This window comes from Phyllostomus discolor, chromosome 3 (genome assembly GCF_004126475.2).
Source record: "Phyllostomus discolor isolate MPI-MPIP mPhyDis1 chromosome 3, mPhyDis1.pri.v3, whole genome shotgun sequence".
Lineage (NCBI taxonomy): Eukaryota > Metazoa > Chordata > Mammalia > Chiroptera > Phyllostomidae > Phyllostomus > Phyllostomus discolor.
The window spans coordinates 88,437,109-88,461,036 of NC_040905.2; the positions used below are offsets into that span (position 1 = coordinate 88,437,109).

General features: G+C 35.9%; 1 protein-coding gene across 4 annotated transcripts in view; it reads right to left on the reverse strand.

The window, feature by feature from the left end:
- FBN2 (fibrillin 2) overlaps window positions 1-23,928 on the reverse strand; it is a 257,503-nt gene that overhangs the window by 74,085 nt on the left and 159,490 nt on the right. For all 4 annotated transcript variants that reach the window (XM_036020716.1, XM_036020718.1, XM_036020715.1 and 1 more), the window contains exons 16-23: window positions 20,451-20,603; window positions 18,069-18,122; window positions 16,068-16,193; window positions 13,494-13,619; window positions 8,621-8,740; window positions 3,212-3,349; window positions 2,571-2,621; window positions 1,969-2,094 (exon numbers count right to left, since the gene is read on the reverse strand). In XM_036020716.1, the coding sequence (XP_035876609.1) occupies window positions 1,969-2,094; window positions 2,571-2,621; window positions 3,212-3,349; window positions 8,621-8,740; window positions 13,494-13,619; window positions 16,068-16,193; window positions 18,069-18,122; window positions 20,451-20,603 (894 nt within the window). The remainder of the gene's footprint in view (window positions 1-1,968; window positions 2,095-2,570; window positions 2,622-3,211; window positions 3,350-8,620; window positions 8,741-13,493; window positions 13,620-16,067; window positions 16,194-18,068; window positions 18,123-20,450; window positions 20,604-23,928) is intronic.

A 23,928-nucleotide genomic window follows, 5' to 3' on the forward strand; every position in this document is an offset into this window, starting at 1 on the left:
GTAACATCAACTTGAAGCCACATTCTCTGCCAGCGTGAAGGTGACAGTAACCTGACAAGCCTTGTTACCACAAGGCACTCAGGGGCTGGTCTCACAGCCAACTCCGTCCTACACTGTCACCAGGGAAGTAAAGACATTAACAAGATGTGACAATTTTGATTAAGTACAGGTAGCCTGAGAACTCTGGCTTGAGTCAAATTGTTTCTGAAATAATAGAGGTAATTTGCTCAAGAAGCTATTCTAGGATTAGTTTTTGTTGTTGTTGTTTTAAAACCATTTGAACTAAGTATGTAAAATATTACAGTAACCTGGCTGAGTAATCTGGTGTCTTTACTACTGAGGTCTCTATCAATGTTTACATCAGGAATCTAAACACTGTCAGCACACCAGCCACATATGGCCTGTGAAGGTTTTGAATGGCTTGCACAGAAATTAAAATATAGATTGGGAAGCTTCTAGATGATATATGTACATGACAGCTTGCTGCAGTCCCCACCACTCCTTATTACCACTCCATTCATCTATGTTACCCCTGGAAGCGCTGCAGTTTGCGACCTCTGATTTAGATCAACTGTAACAAAGCAGTTTACCTCCACGCTTATTCTCAGAAAATTTTACATTTTTACATGACATTATCTTCTTGAAACTTTTTCACATCCCTAGCTACAGTGAATTAATGTAGCATAATTGAAGTAGTGACAAAAACTCGTCACTCTGTACATAACCAAGGTTACATAACCAAGGTACAGAGATGAAAAATTCAGCATATCCTTTTAGAATATTACAGATGGTTTAATTTTGAGTGATGCTATTGGGAATTAATTTTGCTTAGTGATAATTCACAATCAATGATATATCATCATATGTATTTCTTTGGTCACTGAAGGCAACTTCATTAGTCACTTGAACAAGACTGATAGTCATCTTCAAACGATACTTTACTTTTCTCAAAACTTTGTAAATTATTTAACCATAAAAATCTGAAAAGAATTTTTCCTTAATCAGGCTTTGGATATTATAATTTCTAAACATTTCCATATGATTTTACAGTCCTATTTTATATCCAAATTTAAATATGTCATCAAAAATTAACTTAAAATGAATCTGTTAATTATAATAACTAAACAGTACAATGTTGCATTTTTTCTCACTATTAATCTTAAAAATCTCTGACATATACATAAATACCTTAAAGATCTTTGAATATAAAATAACATTACCATTGTTCATGCTTTGTCTACAAGCTTAAATTTAAAATACAAGCCTATATAAGGTTATTTTTAAAACTGTTCCATGGCATATTTGATAAAATCCTATAAGTAAATAAAAAATTGTGCAAATACAATGTAGAATTAATACAAGTTTTTTTTTCAGTCACGAAACTCGAATTTAGACAAGCACGATGCCGATAAAGAGTAAGGTCAACAAGGCATTCCTATGATACAATGCTGAAAGAGCTTCTTCATTTTAGTTCTTCAGAAAATAAAGCATGAAGAAAATTTAAACTGTAAAGGTAGTCAAGGGAGAAAAGGGATGGTCAATGTTTTCAAAGAGAAAAAACATAACTTCAACCTTGACTTTCCCACTGCAGTCTAAGGGCACAGCTGCAGTGGGCAGGTAAATGTTCCCTTCAAACCCTTGCCTCCAATTTTTCTTCCATGTTCAAAATACAGTTCTCTTACTCCGCTGACTCATTGTGAAAGACTGAACCTTCCTAAAATATCTGATTAACGAAATTGTAATTTTTGAGGTAAATTTTTGAGCAATATCATCTTTTGGTATTATACAGAAACTTGTTTCGTTGAAACACATTCATTTAAAAAATACCCATTAATGATTGTTCCTCAAAAGATCTCACTTAAAGTGTTTCTAGCTATGAACCTAATGGTTTTGGACTGGTACAACCCAAAGAATAACAAAATTCATGGTTAGCTTCATGCATAAAATACACAAGGGCATGACCCTTACCCAAACACACTCGGCCAGTTCCATCCAAGGTGAGGCCTTCAGGGCACTCACAATGAAAAGATCCTTTGCTATTAATACAGCGCCCGTTTGGACAAACACCAGGAAACACCTCACACTCGTTAACATCTGTAGGGAAAAGGAGCAAGTGTAGGGATAAAGATGTCACAAATAGAAAAGGCAGGTGTAGTCTTACTTCCTACACAGCATATTCAATTTGCAATACAATGTGAATTATTACTTGAGTTAAGCAGAAATATTCCACAATACAGCCACCGGTTTTCCTAGGTACCAGCTGTGAAAATTACCGCAGCCTCACCCGCCCATAAAACACAGCCCAGACGTGTTCCTCTGCCAGCTGCTCTGTGCCTTAAAGGCTAGTGGTGGCCTCGTGAAAACTTTCACGACAGTATAAAGAGGAAAAATGGGAAACTCTAAGCTGTTTCCTAAGAATAGTATTCTGAAGCATTTATTCATTCCATTGAGCATTTTTACTGAAATTTCAAGGTTATTGAAAATGACCTTGGCTCTCCAAAGTGTGAGAGCCAATGTTAATTTTACACACTGCTCTAAAGATTTACGGTGTCATCCAGCAAAACACCCACCTTCACAAGTAACACCTTTAATCCTGGCAAAGCCTCTCGGGCAAGCTGTATCTGTGAGAACAATGGGACACATTTTCACTTCATTGTAAAAGGAAATACAACTGTCTTTTAAGCTCAAAAAACAGTCTAATGGAATTAAATGGAGCTAAATAAAAACCACGAGCTGGGGCTTTAGAGGCCAAGGGCTCCAGCTGCCCTCTGTTGAATTCAGTGCCGCACAGGCCATGCTGTGGAAACTGCACCAGTGCGGAACCACTGTGAGATTCCCCTGATGACTCCTATGAAAGCTCCTTTTGGTTTCACATTGCCAGCTGAATTACAAATAAAAGATTTAAAGAAATGTCATGTTCTACGGGGACACATGCAATCAAGGGCACTGGAGAATACCGATAGTCATCCAAAAGCTAAATTCTAGCAGATTCCCTGCCTTGTCTAAAATACTCATAAGGTTTGATGACAGTAAAAGGATATACCAAATATATATTTTAAGAAATGAGTAAATCCCACCAGAAAAGAGAACAGTTTAGGATTGTAATGATCTTATTGTCTTCTTCACTGTGGAAATACATAATGAGCTAGCTGTCTAATGGAGGGAGAGGCTTTCCAATGGGAAGCCCAGAGCCCCCTGGCCAGGCCCCTACCTAGCTCGCAGCGCTCACAGGGGCTCCCCCAGGCAGCTCCGAGGGTGGCGCAGCACTCAGATTTCAGAGTGGCTCCGTTGATGTTCACCTCACAGCGGTTGTCCTGGATGTTGAGCCAGCATGTCCCTTTCAGGCTGTCTAAAAAGGAATAGGAAAAGATGGGGAGCTCGCAGCTCTTGTATACACCAATGCTACTTTTTACAGTATTAAAAAACCAAAAGGATTATTTATAATAAATTTAACAGCATATCCTTCAAACACATTTACATGCACATGCATTTAAATATAGTAGTATATTACATACACATAAATTAAGTACTGCACTATATGTATCTCACATGATATGGTAATTAATACAACTATATCTGCTGGTATTCTAGGAGCGGCCACTGCTGCACAACATTTTATGCTGATACTTGCAAACGCAGTGCATTATTGTAAAACATCTTAACTTTTGTGAGAAATACTCATAAGGTTTATCCTTTATGGTTAACTCCTTTGATATTTAATATTTTATCAAATAAATTTCTTGAAATAATCTCTAACTCCCCACCCAATAAACCACAAACAATGTAGGTCCTATAACTAGAGAGAAGCCAGTATTTCTCCAACTGGATATTGAATCTGATGAATAATTTGAAAACAAAAAAATCTAAAAGACAAAGAAAATAAACATCACCTGTAACACTACCAGTAAGACATACCAAGGCTAATATTTGATGTGTTTTCTTGCAGGCATTTTTCTATACATACCTATGCATAGTTTTATCTCCAGTTCAAAAAGCAACACATGTTTATGGTAAAGTATTTGAGGAAATAGAAAAGAAACTATAAAATTCATTTGTAATCCAACCATCCAGCAATAACTACTCTCAACATTTTTAGACTAAGTCTCCATATCAAATTGAAGTTCCTCATTAACTGACTGTTAAATAATTGTGAAGCAACAACAAGGAATCCAGTTGAAATTAACATGGCAAATACTAATTGGGTAAAGTCTATCATTTACAAAGTTTTTCTTGTAGAACTGTGGCTCTCGGTTCAGTGTGCACGACATCACTGAGGCTCTGGTTAAGATGGAGATTCATGGCTCTCCAAGCAAGAGTCAGCCCAGAATATGCATTTGACCAGCTGTTTCAGTGGTTCCAATGCAGGTGATGTGTAAAACAATTTAATGAAATCTCAATAACATATTGTGGCACACAGATTTGGAAAACAATGAAGAAAAAGCATAACCCAATAGTATTTATTTTAAAACTCGATGAACAATATGGGCAGATAAAGTTTTACTGCTGAATTCAATAATAAAAACAAAACATAACCAGAAATAGGAAAGGAACCACAGTGAAACTAGCAGGCCCATGAAGGGATCACTTGTAATTTCTGATTCCCTCTGTAATACAGTGGTGGTGGGTGTGAGGAAGTCACCTACAACCCAAGCTTTCTGGGACAGAGGTTAAAACAACACAAATGGCTCTGTTCTTGACTGGATACAAAAAGTTGTAGGGCAGGGATGTGGAGAAGAGATAAACAGTCAGTTTACATTTTACTGTTTTGAGATTCCTTTTGAGTAGAAAAACTGTATATGAATGAAAAGGACTTGCTCATCAGCACTTGTATCAGGCCTCAGATTACAGACTTTTTATAGGCTCAAACCTGTAAATTCCATAGCACAGAGGAAACAGAGAAGCTCCTGTAAGTAGCCACTATGTGTATAAATAGTCCAGATACTGTATGTTTTAAGGGTTAGGACTAATTACTAATTTATCACCTTGACTGTAGTCATTTTAAGATATATTGTAATAGTACCTGCTAATATTTATTGAGGTAGCCATGAGCACTAATGAAGGCTTTTCATGTATTATCTTATTTACTTGTTAGAATAACCCTGTAAGTTATGTACAGTTTGCAGATGAGAAAACTGAGACACACCGAGGTCAACTAATTTACCCAAGGTCACCACTCAATTAGTATGGTGTCAGCATCAAGTCAAACCTGCATGGTCTGATTTCACAGCCCTCACTCTGTAACGCCATGCATTCTCTCAGTCTGTGTCTCTCTCTCTGCGCCGCTCCCTTCCTCCTTCTCTCTATTACTTATTTGTGTGTATACAACACACAAAGAATACACATGTAGTTACATAGTCAAGGGTTAGATAAGATTAAGCACTGTCGTTTGCCAACAGATAACATGGATGGATCTTGAAAGTGTCATGTTAGCAAAATAAGACAGAAAAAGTCAAGAACCATATGCTTTCACTCATATGTGGCATATAAAACTGAAAGCAACAAATGAAAAAAATAGGATAAACAAACAAAAACTCACAGACATGGAAAACAGTACGATGGTAATCAGAGGGAAGGGGGTGAGGAGCAGTAGAAGAGGGTAGAGAGAATCAAATATATGGTGACAGAAAGAACTGACTGGGTGGTGAACTCGCAATGCAATCTACTGCTAAATGATTACATATATGCATTATTATAGAATTGTACACTTGAAACCTATGTAATTTTATTAACCAATAGCACCCCAATAAACTTAAAAATTTTTTTAAATCTCTGAGAAAAATAAAGCAGGATAAGCAGATTAGAGGCTACAATAATAAGGAGGGAAATAATGGGGGCTAAGACTGAGGGTTGTTGGTGGTGATGGTGAGAAGTAGTTGAAATATGGATAAACTTTAAGTACAATCAACAGGATTTGCTGATGGATTCAGTGTGGAGTTTGAGAGAAAGGCATCAGGCATCAAAGGTGACCACGAAGTTTTTGGCTCTGGAAACTAAAAGAATGGAGTTGTCATTTTTCTGAGACAGAAATGATTCTAGGAGACACAGGTTTAGGCTGAAGGATAGGAATTTGGTTTTTGACATGTTAAGTTTGAAATGTCTATTAGAAATGTCTCCAAATGGAGACACTATGCAGACAGATGGAAAGACAAGTCTGCAGTCAGTGGAGAGGGTGAGGGTGAAAAGATGGATTGGAGAGTCAATGTGGAGGGCACGTAAGCATGAATGTAGACATTCGAAAAGTAAAAGGTTCAAAGACTGACCTCAGGTGCACTTCAAGGTGGAGAGCAGGAAAATATGAAAGAAAAAAAAATTGAGAAACTGGACCAGAAAAGAGAATGGAGAAAAGGAGATCGAAAACGAAAAACTTCTTGAGAAAGGGTGTGTGATAAACTGTGCCAACCACTGCTAACATAGGCTAAGATGAGAAATGAGAACAGACCACTGGGTTTGGCAACAGAGAGGTCATTGCCCTTGTCACATCTGCGTAACTGGACGACGGGATGCAGGCCCAAGCCAAACATGAGGGAAACTGGTTCAGATTATGGGGAGCCATCAAGTGTGAGCACTGTAATGCATTAATAAAGTTTACTGTTCTATCATTTTTAATGATTTTCAAACAGAATACAATCGTCTTTTCAAGCCGTTTACAAAACAGTTTAAGATTAATTTATATTTAGGAAGTTTGCAGAACAGATTCTAAATTCCTAATTATTTTTAGTATCTAACTAATTCATGTGCTGTAACTTAATTTTAAATTTGTCATCACATCAGGGAATTTTTATTTTGTTCTAAATTTAGAGACCGTATGAAAGCTCAGTTTGTTTGCAGGCTAAACCCAGATTAGCGCCACTTGACAGTCCTATCAAAAAAAAAGTTTCTATATATACTACTTTCTGTTTATTTCCTTTTTAAACTTAGAATTCTGTTTTAAATGAAAAAAGTGGATAAAATGATATCTAAATTTTTAAAATATTAAATAACTATCTTTCTGAGCAGCTTTAGGCTGGGATATTCAAATTTGATCATAATGCATAACAACACATAACACATTCCCTGAAACAAATATGGTGGGATTGCCCAACATAATGACATGGGAATAAAAAGCCTTTGTTCTTTTTTCATTAAGAAGTATAAGGGTAAAAGGCCAAAATAACAGAAGTGTTTATGATGAAGCAGAGCTAAGATATCTTTGATTGCCCAAGTGGCATACAGATTTAGTTTTCTGAGACATTAATTAACTAATGCTGAGTTCATTTCCTTTGCATAATAAAATGACTCTATCTCAGTTGGAAATTGTGGCTTAGCAAAAATACTTCTGCCTTACCAGATCCAACCCACATGCCTCCTTCCCCCTCCTCCCACTCTGGAATTCTATAAGAAAAAAAGGAAGGCCCCAGGCAGATGGCAGTCTATTTCTGAACATGGAGAGCTGAGCAAGCCTCACATTTCACCAGCTGAGGTGGGATTTCCAAAGGGAAGGTTTTCACTGGTGACTCTGGACTTGGTCATTTCCCTTCATGTAACAAATAGGTACTCAGGCATTATCATATTATCAGCCAAATATTGTTAATACTGAAAATACTGTTGTCTTTGGCAAATATTAAATTGAAAATTCACACTGGCTAGATAACAAGAAACTTCCAATGTACATGGTACTACGTAAAACTGAAATATTTTCCTAATACATTTAGTTCACTTTAAAGGTAGATACTAGCTAGTGATACAAATGGTGGTACACTTAGCCCACAGGTGGCAAACACAAGGCCCATGGGCCGAATCCAGCCCTCCACCTTGTTTTATCCAGCCTGGCACCTCATTTCTACCCAGCTGCAGCACTGAGCTCTCACTTAACTGTTAAGGAGTAGTTACATTTGTACAATCCTAAAATTACATCCAGCCCTTTGAAGGCAACCGTGAGGCTGATGTGGCCCCCGGTGAAAATGAGTCTGACACCCCTGGACTAGCTGATAGAGCCACAGACACTAGAAGCAGGAAAAAAATAGGGATTTTTTTAAATTTTTTTTTGCCCTTACATGTGCAGAATTGTTCCTTATAGTAATTGATCAGATGATGTCGTTTTATGTATGCCCTACTGTCATTATCAAGAACTGACCTTAAAACAGTTTTCTCTTCCTTGAAGCCTATACATTTGTGATAGATGGAAGAAATGAGGAAACAATAAATTCTTTCTATGTGTTTAAAGCTTAAAATCTTCAAATTCTTGTCCTGTTAACTGAGTCCAAATGCTATCGAATTTTTGTTGAACACTGAACGTTGTTTATAAAAAGTATGCAGAGGGGATTTGATTGTATTGATGCCTAAGGCATTCTTAGAGTAACAAATATAAATATGTGTGTGGTATGGAAATGCTTATAACCTACAGCATGATATATCTACTTGTAAGAAAGGAACACATCCTAGAATCTAATGAAATTTAAGGGCCTGTCCAGTTTATGTGATCAGGTTTTACTTCTATGTTGACAACGAGAGAAAACATCTAGAGTAACTCCTAATTCTTAGCTTCCTGGAGTCATGTTCTGTTTGCATCCACAGTGAGGTCTGAGGCCTCAGGTTATCGGTGCAGGGAAACTGACATGTTGGCACTTTGTGTGCATCTTACCAATACAGATCAATCCCGTGGAGCTGAGTTTGCTGCCGGGAGAACATTCACAATTGAAAGATCCAAGGTTGTTCCTGCAGGCCCCATTGACACATGGGTTGCTTTCACATTCATTTATATCTACAATCCAGAAGGAAAAGATTCTGTTAGAACTGCCATGTGTTTCTGGAAAATATTATTCCAACAAGCCATGCCATGCCAGAACGTCTGGTGAACTTGGCTCTCGTAATTTTAATATGGATCTATGAAGCATAAAGTGAATGGGGAATAGAGACATGCGTTTTACAACGTGGATACACATACACACAACTGTGGACGCAGTAGGACTACAGGAGGCAGCCTATTTGAGAGGGTTTAGTATATGAATCTTCACCATTTTAGCACAACTTTACATATATTGGATTAATCTTTCCCCATATTAAGATATCATTGTCCTGTGGGAAATTTGAATTTTGACTCCATGGAAAACAACACATTGTCAGGTGTGATGTGCGGTGCACAGAGGATCACTGCATGGCTCCACGAAGTGTTAGAAATTCAAAAAGCCTGTATTAGAGATAAAACAGCACCATGCTGGCTGTAATGCCAGACTCCTGAATATAAGTCAGAAAATAAGGGATGACATTTCATTACCAGGCACAGCATTCTCCTCCAGTCCTTACCCACCTCCCTCTCTTGTTGGCTTGTCCACATTTACATGTTTGGTGTGGAGAGTTTTTTTTTTTTAAAGTATATATGTTTGGTAAAATTAAAAAGCCAAAAATTTTTTAATTGCTTCATATAAACCTTACTAGCATTAATTTAATTTGAGTCCTAAATCAAATCATATGCCATAATCTAAACAATTCCTGTTGATAGTCAGAAGTAAACAGAATTAGAGTGTACCTATGTTCTCAAGTGGTGACTAATGAAAATGTCAAACCAATAAAATTAAAAAGTTGAATAGGAGCTGGCTAAAAATGAATACAAGTTTCAGGTACAATATTAGCAACAATATCAAAGACCGACTTCCAGTATAAATTCAACCACTCAATTTAAAGAGGGGGTATACAGATTTCTTTTTGTACTTGGTTAGTTATCTGAAACGGATTAACATATCTCAAGAGTTTTTTTGTTGAATACTACTAGGGTCTCTGAGTTCACCAGAATACTTATACTTTCTTGGAACACCCCTTTGAATTAAATATAACATACCACATTAAGGAAAACACATAGATAAATAACTGTAACACTGTAATGCTTGCTCTTGAATGTCTCAAGTCAAATATAAACTAAATTGGTCCTGAAAAGGCAGAGCTCACTGTTGATTTTCAAGTGCGTAGACTTGAAATGCAAATTAAAAATCAATGTGGAAAACAGGTGTGTTCCTTCTTTGCTACTTCAAAACTACTAAAGAAGTATCCTCCAGGTGGTAATTTAATTTCTGAAGTAAAAATTGTTTGAGGAAATATAAATACATCTTCCTTTCAGGTTGTCTGTAGCAAGAAAACCTCTTAAAAGAAAAATACAATAACAGGTTTTTGTAAATATAGCACAGATTTGGAATGAAAAAAATCTATTCCAGAGTACTGAAATTCTTTCCATAGAAACACAATGTAAAAAAAGAATCACATAGTCAGGAAGCAGATAACTAATACGAGGACAGACTATGGATAGGTCACCTATTCATTTGTCAGAAGCTCCCAAAACAGAAAAATGTATCATATGTTTTCAAAATCCCTATTTTAAATTAAGCAATTATGAACTCAAAAACTATAAACACATGCAATGACAGCTACAGATATCAACTGTTTAATTTTTCCTTAAATACAATGTTTTTATGTTATAAATGTCATGGAACCAGGAATTGAAACAGTTCACTGTACATTCCTGGAAATAAACTTCAAAGAACATCTGGTTTACATTTAACTAGTTATGTCACTGGAAACACAATCTAAACCACAGTGCTTGCTGTAAAAATTTTAACTTTCACAGGCTCTCAGAGCTCAAACAAAAAAGTAAAATAAATTTTTTGTAACTTCAGTCTGAAACAGCAGAGCAACTTTATCATTACTGCTATTATATATTTAAAATAGCCTATTGAAAATGTGAGTGACAAACAAAATTGGTTATCATAGCAAATATATACAGAGAAAGTTATAGTCTGTAATGAATCTGCTAATAATTCCCTGTCTAGTCTTTGGAAATTAGTTTAGGAAGAACAGAATGAAGAGAAGTGCTTCAGGCAGACAAATTTACTGTGTGAATTTGATGGTGGAAATAAGGAGGTGACCCAAAGGAAAAAAAAAGATTCGTGGCCTTTGGGTCTATTTTTTTGGCAAAATATTTAATAAAATGCAAATAACAGTGGGAAGAAAATGTAGAAGTAAAAGTTACTTGGTTAGGTTTCTCATGATAAATCATTTTTATTTCTACCAATGTCACAAGGTTAGAGCCAAAATATTTCTCTATCATTTCTTTTTTATTTACATAATACAAACTTCTTTCTTATAAATGACAGATATAAAATACATTTCATATTAAAGAAAAGGCTCAGATTTATCAGGAACAATTATCCTTTGGACAAAATGAGGGAAGAAAACTGTTTCTAATCCTTATTGTTGCCTGATTTTTGTATTAATGTGCTGTAATATTTATGTAATCAGTCAACACCATTATTAAACACCATTTGCTCCTACTCTTCAGTTGTTTGTGTAACCATGAGCGTCCCTGCTTTTTCTTTCTTTTTTGGTATATTGGCTGTTAGTGCCCTTCAACTCCATCTTTCTTGTTACAATGGAGGAAATACTGGTGTGCTATAAATATCACTGACAATTCAGTTATACAAACCAAACTTTGGTCAAATGAAATCAAAGACGCTATCTATTTAGTTCTCCATTGTGTGTGTCTCTCACAATAGCACCAAAAGGTAATGTTGCTGTGGACAGGGAAACCAGTCCTAATAATCATCAGCTTCCCAGTTAAATCAAGAAGCTATTCTAAACTGTTCTTGCTTTCAGAGTTTCTTCACATTTAACAGAAGCTTAATCCTCCAACAAACAATAAATAAAATGATAAAAGATGGTGAGAAGTGTGGAAAGTTGGGAAGAAAGAAGAAAATGATTAATAAACTCTTGAAATCCCTTCTTCCACCCACCAAAATACTTACTCATGGAGGACATACAGCTAGAATACTTTTTTACAGAGTATGTTTCTCAGAGCAATTTTGAAGAATAGATGTTAGGGGTAGGGGGCAGTGGGTGCTAGAAAATAAAGCTTGTGGTTGAATACATTTGAGACGCCTTATCTGGTTTAAAATGAGAGCTTTTATATCTTACAGAAAGATATTCAAAACTTTCATGTGCCCCTGCTCATCCATGGAGAAGATGAACCTTCGAGTACTTTAACTGGCAACAGCATGAGCATTTTTCTTTGAGGAGCCTCTGCAAAATGGGGTGGGCAGGAGGTGAAACAGTTATCAGAACTAAGATTACAAAAACTGTATTTTATGCTGTTTTCTTTCCTTTTTTTTTCTTCAGGCTAATTACTGGTTTTCAGTGGTCCTTCCAATTCAATTCAGACTTAGAATGGCACATTGTAATTGCATTTTACTGACTTCAGCTGAATCATTTGTGCTCCTGCATCTCTTTCCAGTCCTAACTTGTTTCTGTTCACAAGAATGCTTTGAAGTTAAACAATAAGATGAAGGGAGAATGTTAACATCTTTTTGCATAATATTACCATTTGCAGTTTTCTTGGCTGTGGAGTCACTAAGAAACAGATATTTTAACAGATAAGGAAAGGGTTATTCAAAATAACTAAAGATGAAATCTTTTTAAAAGTTACTATTCAGAAGTAGTTATTGCATTGATAATATCATAGGACAATTCTGTAGGCACACAAAGTGAGACTTCGAAAGAAACGACTAGTAGTCATATGACAGATTATTCTGAAACATGCAGTACTCTGATCAAGAAACAAAAGCATAACTAAATGTACCTATTACTTAGCTGGTATCTCTCTGAAAACGAGGTCTTCCCTAAGCATTTAACTCATTCATGTAACCTCCATGGCAGAAAAATGTGGTTAAAAGAAAACAGCTTTTAAACAGTGGTGTATGATCTGTAAGCCCAAACAATAACTTTTAAATATCAAGTGAAAAGGACAATTTTTGAGACTATAAATTTAATTAAGGTAACTATTTTTAGTCAGGCCCCAAATATTTTCAACCTCTGAGGTACTTTATCAATCATTTCATAAATAAAATGCTTAAGAGCTGAATCTGCCATTACAATTCTGGCTCCCCTAGTCCAAAGTGTCACAGTGGTTTTTAATATGGAACAACAATATAAACAAACAAAAATCTGACATTATATTTTGGCAACTAAAACAAAGTGGCTCCTTTCACTTTTTTGAAAAAAGATTTTATGAATTTATTTTTTAGAGAAAGGGGAAGGGAAGGAGATAGAGAGGGAAAGAAACACCAATGTGTGGTTGCATCTCATGCACCCCCAACCAGGGACCTGGCCCACAACCCAGGCATGTGCCCTGACTGGGAATTGAACCAGTGACCCTTTGGTTTGCAGGCAGGTGCTTAATCCTCTGAGCCACACCAGCCAGCGCCCCTTTCACTTTTTTCACTTTTGTTTTTAGACTTCAAAATGTTTGTCCCAAATGCCTGTCATTACTTTAGCTGATTGGAACAAAACTAACAGTATTCATAAACTGTTAGGTGCATGCTATTTCTAAAACTGGCATATTAACTGAATGAGACTATAAAATTTTAAATATTCAAATAATACTCTTCTTATTATATTGCTTTGTCAGCGTACTGGGCAGTTATGGCTGTGTAGGTGCTTCCTTATTCACATGTAAGGCAAGGAACAGCTCGTACCTTCACACGTCTCCGTTTCGGTCCTGAACACATACCCTGGTGGGCACGTGCAGCTGTAACTCCCAGGAGTGTTTCGGCAGAGGCCATTGTCACAGAGCAGTCTGTTTACCAAGCACTCATCAATGTCTGGAAGCAACCATCAGAAGACAGGAGATATACATATTGAAACACAGCACAGTGACTGACGATGATTTATTTTTATTTTTTTCTCATTCTTCCTCTTGACACAGACTTTTTGAAGCTACAACACATTCTTTGATTCCCAAACAAAATATATTCAGTTTTATCTGAATGGCAAATTCTTATGTTGGTGGCCACTTTTAAGGTGTTTTGAAGTCCCTGGGAGGTATATTATAGTTTGGAAAAGACACATCACTGCTTAGTTCTTCATTTACTTATTATCCTGTAGTGGGATTATATGTGATATAGTTTAAGCACTGGTGAAATTGATTAAATGATGAAACTCATCTACCTATATATGCTTGCTTATATGTAATAAAAATAAAACTTTTAAATTAAAATAACAAAGTATGCATTAAATAGTAATTGAATAAAAGGTATTTACTAATCTTATCCCATTATGTTTTTAACCTCAGAAGCAATTAATTATTAATGGAAATTAATGATGCATTTTATATATTCCTTTAGCAATCTAGAACAGCCTAGAAAATATTTAAAGCTAGAATTTAAGAAGATCACATTTAATTTTATCTTGATATCCACACTCTCATTTTTGCAAGTATAGTTAATGACAGAAAAATAAAAATTTCAGTTTGGGGGTGAAGATTTCCTTTGACAAAAGTTACATTTTTAGTCTTGCAAATAACAACAGTACCTGACCAAACAATATACTGACATTGTAAAAATTCAGAAAACAGATTAAAAAAATATTTCCTATAATTCTATCACTACTGATAATATTAATTTTTTGTGTTTTATCTGATCTTTTTACCTTTGGATATTATGTTTTTGTTCCAATTTTGAATCTTGATCTTTAAAAATTAGTGTTATATTTTAAGAATTCCCATAACTTCTTCTACATTGTTTGTTTTATCAAGTGGCTGCGTCACAATTTATTTACCAATTACCTCATGATATGGGTTGAATTGTGTCCCTCAAATAAGATACGTTGAAGTCCTAACCCCTAGCACCACAGACTGTGGCCATATTTGGAAATAGAATTGTTATATAAGTAATCCGGCTATCATAATCCAGTCTGGGAGGTGTTTGAAAATAAAGGGGAAAGAGAGACAGACACACACAGCAGGAAGAGGCTGTGAAGACGCCCAGGGAGAAGGTGAACATGTGACTACAGTGATGTATATATAAGCCAAGAAAGACCAAGGATTCCTGGCAAACACCAGAAGCCAGAAGAGGAAAGGAATGGTGCTGAATAAAAAGGAATGGTAATAGCACCATTCTCCCGAGTGCTGTCACAGAGAGCATGGCTTTGACTTTGGACTTTTGGCTTCCCAAACTGAGACCATAAATTGCTGCTGTTTCAAGCACCCCAGTTTTTGGTACTTTGTTACAGCAGCCCTAACAAACAAAATCTGGAACTTGGCTTCATTTTTATTTTTAAAACCTAGTTTTAATTTTTACCAAATTATGCATATACCTAATTTAAAGAGTTAAGTAGTGCCATGAACTGTGTTCAGTATGTGAATGCTCACGAACCTGTTTTTAGTAGAATACCATGTGCTCAACTGTACTTGGAAGTTTTGCTGAAAGCAACTTTGCTTTGGTGAATAAAAGCTGGCTGGTTTGCATATATTCTATAGCTTCAATAATCTTTGGCTGGTGCCCTTCTCTGTAGGTGTCTAAACCTATTATAAGTACATGACATTTAATAAAGTTTTATATATCCATCTGTATGTATTTCTTCAACTCAAGATCATATGGGCATCCTCAAAAATAAAAGCCAGTACCATAAATGTATAAAATGCATTCCTTTCTAATCATAATCATCAAGGCTTCAATATAACAGTTGTCAGTGATTAGATGTAAAAATTACTACATATAATGATGGGTTGAGTGACATTAATTTTATAAAAGCTAACTAAAGTGCTCTGTGGGAAAATCTAGATTCTTTGCAAATTCTTGAATATATATACTTGAGTGTTTTCAAATATTCTCTTTTAAATTACAAAAAGAAACATCCATCCCAGTTATCATGTTTAGATATGTTATAGTATGTAAGTTAAAGTTATGTCAATCAGTAAGACTGTATTTTCTTAACAGTATTTATACTGCCCTGTTAATTTTTGAAGTCTATTTCTTAGTGAAAACTTAAATAACTAAGATAGATTCAGAAAAACAACAGTCCAATAATTTAGTATGTGTCCATTCATTTGAGAAAAGAAAAATCTAAATACTAAGTTGTGCCACTAAGAAGTTTGTTACTGCATAACAGAATCTGTCTGATTCTAACATTTTTATCTTTGTGTACTAAGAAGAAAATAAGAGAAACTATAAGATCTCTAGTTATAGTACTCTATTTGTATTTTGATTTCCCCTACATTCTGGGATTAAAATACATGAAAGGCTCATACATAAATATGACAAATAACTTACCAATACAGTTTCTTCCAGAGGCATCTGGTTCATAGCCACTGTTGCAATTACAACGGTAACTACCACGTAAGTTTTCACAAATTCCATTGGCGCATATATCGGGATCCAAAGCACATTCATTGATATCTGCAGCAAATGTCGAAAGTTTAATACTCACAGACATTTTATTGTTTGCTGATACATGCAGGTTTAATAAAGATCATTCAACATATAGAGAATTTAACTTGGCAAACCCACAATTTGCCTACCTTCAGAAAGGGAAAGGAAATGAAAATAAGGAATAAGGATAAAACTGATACAGGACACTTCCCTGGTAAGTCATAATAGAATGGAGGCAACTGGCAAAAATTCAAATAATTAAACCATGGAATGCATCTGTATTTATGACAAATTAATTAAGAAATTTATAGGCAGCTGGCTTAAAATCCAAAGGAAAACTCATCTTGATAGATATTATAACCATCTAATTAAAAGACAAAGATTTACTAGGGTGGTCTATGTAACTTTATGGTGCCTGAAGGCATGGAATATTTCTACTTTATTATCATATTTTTATAGTCAACAAAGTAATATAATACTTAATAAATGTTCCTCTGCTGATAAGTTGGAATTAATGGAGAGGCCAGTACAAATGTGGATACTTGAGAACATGATGTTTCCCAGTAAACCATGACCATGTCCCTCTCTGCCACCCTTGCTCAGTGGGACCTGAGGAATGATTTGCTTGTATGAGCAACCAAGCAGTTTCAACAGGGGGCTTGCTCTGTTGGGGAGGCTGTGTTGAGAGGGAAAAAAACATAGAATAGGTATAAAATCAAATTTTGATCACTATGCTCAAACTTTGGTCATTATTTTGATGCTATTGTTTTCTAGAATTTAAAAAATCATAAATACTCTAGAAATGTCAGCCTTTTCATTTTATTTTTGGGAGAAACATGTAAAAGTTTTCTTCTTTACTCTGGTTTCTGATATTCATTGCAAAGATGCATCATTACCCTGTCAACTAATCTGTAATTTGCCTCAAGTCTCCTCAGACATGAAAGTAGAAGAATATATATATAAAATGCAGATTAACAGCACCCTACAGTTTTATTTAAAAAAATGAAAGTATATGTTTGTTAACACAGAAAATAAATAAAATAAACACATATGTATTTCATATTTAAGTTTCTACTTTGGAATTTTGTTAATCATATTGCTAAATTTAAAATAAGAAAACAATACATTTTACTTCTCTAGTTGGATAAAAACAGTTTTAGTATTCTTAGATATAAACAGTCCTAACAATTTATTTTTGGGGCTGTATATCCAAACTTGATCCATATCAAATATGTCTTAAAGATTTTTTTAACCATGTCAGTACCATTATTTAATTTAAAAAAGTAATCTCAGTCTTTATCTTTTTGACCTAAATATCAACTCCAGCTTCTTCTTAAGCCATGGTATGCATAAAATCATTGGGAGTAGTTTGTTACTGACATTTTTAACAATGCACATTTAGTAACACATATTTATCCACTATGAAAAAGGTGCATCTACATAAAACTTAATCACCTAGCTTATAACAACTGTTCTTTTTATTTATTTTTTTTAGTGTTGTTGGGTAAATGGATCTACTGAATCTACTGATCCTGTTTCTATTTTTTTTTAAGATTTTATTTATTTATTTTTAGAGAGGGAAGGGAGGGAGGGAGGGAGAGAGAGAGAGACAGAGACAGAGACAGAGACATCAATGTGCGGTTGCTGGGGGTTATGGCCTGCAACCCAGGAATGTACCCTGGCTGGGAATCGAACCCGGGACACTTTGGTTCCCAGCCTGTGCTCAATCCACTGAGCTATGCCAGCCAGGGCAACAACTGCTCTTAGAGATAATTTATCTTGCCATTCTACAGTGATATATTTTTAGAATATTAAATATGATCACATTCATAATATTACAGTAGAATCATAGAGCTATGAAGTTGCAGAATTATTATGAGGTGTAGAGCAGAACAAAGTTACCTCTTCCGTCCACGGTGATACCTACTCCACTACTGCACAGACCATGGAATTCAGCTATGTGATGAAAACAGACAGATTAAAAACTCTACACCACATCTGTTTTATACAAGTCACATAAGTCCAAAAGAATATTAGCAAAAATTATGTGCATTAATTTTTAAAAATAAAAAGTTACTATTTTCTAGTGCACAATTATTATAAGAATTCTAAAAATAGTCTTTCTTCCCCTAAATGTGCCAGGTTACCCTTCCACCAGCCGTATGAGAGCATCCATTTTTGCACACGCTCCCGACACTGGGGAAAAATCAATCATTTGTGCTTTACCAATCTGATAAACAAAAATGATATCTTATTTTCATTTTCTTTTAATTTTAGAACAACTAGGCATCTAATTATATCTCATAAGCTACTACTTTAATTTCTACCTTATAAAATCTTATTTGTGCACACTGCACTTCTTCTATGAGGATTTTAACTTCCCTTATTAATGTAAATCCCTCACAAATTATGAAAATTTTTTCTAATTTATGTGTGTGTTTTGCTCTTTACCATCTGTTTTGAAAGCCCTTTGTCATTACAAAATAACCAAAATGTTACATATTCTACAAGAAAATAATTTTTATAAAGTTTAATGTTGGGAGCTCACTGTATTGTTTCTGATATTTATCAATGATATTGATTAGTTAGTTCAGTTTTTCTTTACTGATGCAAATGCTGTCTTTATTGCATCCTACATTCCCATTTATTTCTACAATAGAGGAACTTTTATTGTTTTGCTAAGGTTTAAATAACCCAGTCAGGATTTTTAATGGAATGACAAGCCATTTCCTTTGCTGGAATGCAATTCTTCCATCTTCCATGTGGGAAGTTCTCATTTTTTTCAATACCATTTATTTCTATTCCTATCTGTTTCTAGATCAATTTATTTTGTTTACTGACTTTTTAAACCTAGCCTTTTTATTGATTTTTGTACCTCTTTCATAATATACATAATTCATTTTAACATATTTTAGGGCAAGACTTCCTTCATTAACTCTTCTTTTTAAAAATGTCATACTCAGTAGTTCTAGATGAACTCTCAAGGTTTGCACCATTTAGGATTTTTTACATAGTGACAAGCCATTTCCTTTGCTGGAATGCTTATATGGCAACTAACTATTCCTTCCTTTATGCTCTCCCAGTGTGTCATACCCCTTTCAAAGGGCTAATCACACTAAACTGTAATTTATATGTTCACCTACCTATATTCTCAACTATAGCCAAGTTTAAAGAAAAAAAAGACTATTTTTTAAATCCATATTGCACTTACATATACTCAATATAGGCTTACATATGCAATACGGATTTAGTAAAAGTATGAACACAGAGGATCAATCTCGTCCACCTAAGAGTCTGGAATCTCTAATAGACTGTGCCCTAAGACCATTTTGTGTTAAGATAAAAATAAATAAAATCAAGTTCTGCTAAAGTTATAATAATCTTGAAAGCAAAAAGTAAATTTTATGGTATTTGTCTTCATAACTGACATCATAGATCAAGGACATGGAGACTAACATTTTTATGTAAAAAAAAATCTGTTTTAACAATCATAATTGGATCAGCAAATAATTTTTTCTATTCACTGTGTGTTCTCTTTGTTGAGAGATCTTAGGTAAATACAAGCCAAATCTCATTATATGAGGGGGGACCCCAAAAAACTGGAATTTATTTATAAAAATTGTGTATTTATTCTTACATGTTTAAACTTAAGTCATTTTCAAACTACTCTCCATTTGATGCAATACACCTACTGAGACATTTTTTCCACTGTTCAAAACAGCTTTTGAACTCCTCAATTTTGACACCTTTAAGTGCTTCTGCCATTTCCTGTTTCACCTCTTCCACATCAGCAAAACGTTTCCCTCTGAGGGCTTTTTTCATCCAGGGAAACAGAATAAAGTCCCTCAGGATGAGATGGTGAATAGGGAGGGTAGAACATGGAGGTCATGCCATTTTTGGTCAAAAGTTGCTGAACACTCAGCTCGCTGTGGGCAGGTGCACTCGTAAATCGCCCATCATGAAACGGGCAAAAAAAAAAAAAGAAATCACCGAAGCAGAATGCACCACCTTACAGCAATGCCAGTAGATGCACTGATACAGATGGGCTCCTAGATCCATCACCGAGTGGGGAAGCCTGTACTACAAGGGGCCCACCCTCCAGAAGATAATTCCATTTTTTGGGGTCCCCCCTCATATGTCTCACATACCAACACAGGTTTGTAGTTTGTTTCTTCAATTAAAAATAATGACAACACACTTCAGACTTGATGTATTCTTTGACCAAATATCTAATGTTACATATCTAGATTCTTTATCAGGCATGAAACTGGCCAATGGGATTACCTGAGTTTTTGGCAGGGCATGGCTGGCAGGGCTCTCCAAAACCATAGTCTGGATTGGCACAGCAGCATTCAGACTTGGTTACTGCACCCGGGAAAGGACGGACACACACTCCCTTCTTTATTCCACCATAGCAGGTACTGCGCATGTGAGTATCTAAAGTACACAGAAGAACAATGAGTTGAGGAAGTGATAAAGACAGATTTCAAAACTGAAGTCTTCTTTTAGACTAAGATTGGAAGCTTCTAGAGGGCATCTGCCACTTTTTTCTTTCTTTCTTTAGCACCTATTAGTGTTACAAAATCAACAAATGTTTATTGAGTGAGGGAAAGAATGAATCCACATCAACAACTCTTTTTTTTCCTCCAAGACATTTTATGTGCTACACAGCAGCCACTGTCCCACTTTCCTCCCAGGCCCTTCACTGAACCAGGTATATTTCCAGTTAGAAACAACACTCTGAGCTCTAATCACTGGCTATACTCAACTGAGATGACACATTATTATTTCTATTTCTGAAGTTCTTATGAAAAATGAAATGCAGTGAAGTTAAACTACCTTGAGATGACACTGCTTAACCAAAAAATTTCTTCCTTCCTTTTCAACCCCCATTTGCTCTTTTTAACTCAGACTCTCAATAAATCCAGTTTTAAAAAATAATAACTACCACAAAGTGCCCTTGGCTTTGTGCTAATTGCTTTACAGACATTATCTCATTGAACATCCAGACAACTCCACAGGACAGTGATTATTCATACATTACAGAAGAGGAAGGTCAGGTTCACAGGGATTACATAAGAAGCTCCAAGTCCTAGGCCATCCACTGGCTGACCTGGGATTCAGGCTCAAACTCACGTGACCTCCAGAATCCTTCCTCCTTCTACTGTGTCATGCTACGTATCAAAGGATAATATCCTGCCTAGTTTTCTCACTCTAAATTCTCATAAAATATGCTACAACTTTATGAGACACTAAATGATGAACTATAAAAAACTAAAATCATCATAAAGGCCAGAGAAGCAGTTCAGCTTTTAAGCAATATATACTAGCATGGTAATTCCATCAAATTATAAATATCTGTGATTATTCACAACTTGTCAGAAGTAATTTTATGTGCTTGTTATGCAAAGTGAGTCACCCAATGATTCTTATGATCTGGTAGTGTTTCTCATTAAAACAATAAGATTTATTGCTTCACTAAAGCAACGAGATGTGTACATGCTCCAGTGGAAGAGGGCCATGAGATTTACCACGCCAACGATGTGCGGGGCACGTGTTGCCCTTTTCTGCTTCGGCCGTAGCCAAGTTTGACAGTCTGCTCTGAGTTACGCAGAAGTGTAGGACTGCATGCAAAGACAAATCTACACAAGCACAACATAGTTCATAACTCCCAATATAATTTTTTGAGTTCTTTGGATGTCACCCATTATGTCAGAAGGCATCACAGAATGGTCAAAGTTATTTCTGTTTTCATGCTAAGAATATAAGCCATGCAAAATTTTTAGAAGCAGGTCAGTAAAGAAGCCTGTGGTGCCCACTTGAAGAGGGAGACAGGTTACATAGTTTCTGGTCTGTTTTACAGGTTAACAACACCAGAAGGTTCATGAAAAAGAAGGTGGTGTAACTTATGTGTGGGTTTTAGGAACATGCATTGTCCCAGGCTCTGATCCCTGTGGGGTAACGGGATAACCTTACTTAAATTACTTAACATTTTTCTCATCCATTAAATGAGGATAGAGTTTATATTGTAAATGAGGATGTGTTTGTTAAGCATTAAGCACAAAGTCTATGACATACAGGAAATACTAAAAAAATCAGCAACCTCATTTTTCTCTTTTTTCTTTAATGAGGACAGTCGACCTTTTCCTGTTCAAAGACTGGAACTCTAACTCATATTATATTCTTCAAGTACAACTAAGCTACTGTTACAGGTAGACAGGATAAGAGATGCCAAAGCCAGACTGCCCCTAGCACGTGCCCACAAGGATGCTTTGGGAGGGGACTGGACCTAAACGCTAAGCTGTATTTTTTCTATATGTTATCAAATTTCTCCATGCCATTTCTTCCTTAAAAATTGGGATGTTTAAAGGATTTTCTCAGGTGATTATTAGCATCTATACACATTGGTAAAGTACTACATCTGCACACAAAATGTTAATTGTATTTTATTATTTCTTTAGTATCAACTTTATTGCATAAGACTATGCCTTAGATGCTATGCCATTATTCTAATTTAATAAAATAATAATAATTGTAATAGCTAACTTATTGTGCATATCCTATGTGCCTGACATTATTCAAAGCTTTACACAGATAAATCTCATAACTTATTTAACCCCCAAAGCAGCTAATGAGGAAGGGGCACAGAGAGGTGATGTATCTTGTCCAAGACCATACAACTAGTCAGTAGCAGAGCTAGAATGAAAAAAAAAAAGAAAAGAAAGTTAACCTTTAGCTAACAGAAATGTCAAAGAGTATTCAAGATGCTGACATATTCTTTTTTTTTCAAGATTTTATTTTATTTTATTTTTAGAGAGAGAGGGAAAGGGAGGGAAAAGAGAGGGAGAGAAACATTGATGTGAGAGGGAAACATCAATCGGCTGCCTCTCGACATGTCCTGACAGGGGACCAAACTGGCAACCCAGGCATGTGCCCTGACCAGGAATTGAACCAGTGAGGCTTTGCTTTGTGTAACTAAGACCAACCAACTCAGTCACACCAGTCAGGGAAAGATGTTGACATATTCTTAAGCTAATATAACAGAATGTAAAAAAAAAAGCTAAAATCCCATGGTGATGAATATCAAGTAAGAAGGTAAATTTGGAGACCCTATCCTAAAGAAAGTAGGCACAGAAAATTAGTGACTTGGTCCCTAAACCCTTCCCAACATCGAGGCTATAAAGTTTAAGAGAGTGGTAATTAAGAGAGGGTTTTTTGAAAAGGATCTTTTTGGGGCAGGGCAGTAAGAGCTAGGTTGTAAGTTGGAGGTGTTTCCCTCCTCACCTCTGAAACCTAGAAGGGCTTTGTAATCACCTCTGCCTCAGACACCTGACAGGGACACCTAATAGGCAATGGTGAGCGGCTATTCCTTCTGTAGGAGCCCTGGGAGGTGAGACCAGCCTCTTCACATGGTAAAGAGGGCCAAGGATGGGCATGTCCTGTGCATTAGACGCAGGCCACAGTAAGAGAGGGTCCTAAAATGACCATGTGGAGGGGTGCTGAGGGGTGACCATCAAGACTACTTAAAGTGGACTGCTGAAAGACCAAAGATGGGAACGGCTGCAAAGAAGAAAAATGTAGTGTCTGCAGCCTTGGAAGGGAAGTGGAATGCCTCTGAGGTAGCCATGAGTCGCCCACAAGGAGGAAGTCGGCTTTACACATGTGTGAAACCCCCAAATCTTGGAGCCATCCTAGGATAGTATCAGTGCCTCCACCTTCTCCCCTCTCCTCATGCACTCTGACCCTGGGGGAGTCAGAGTCA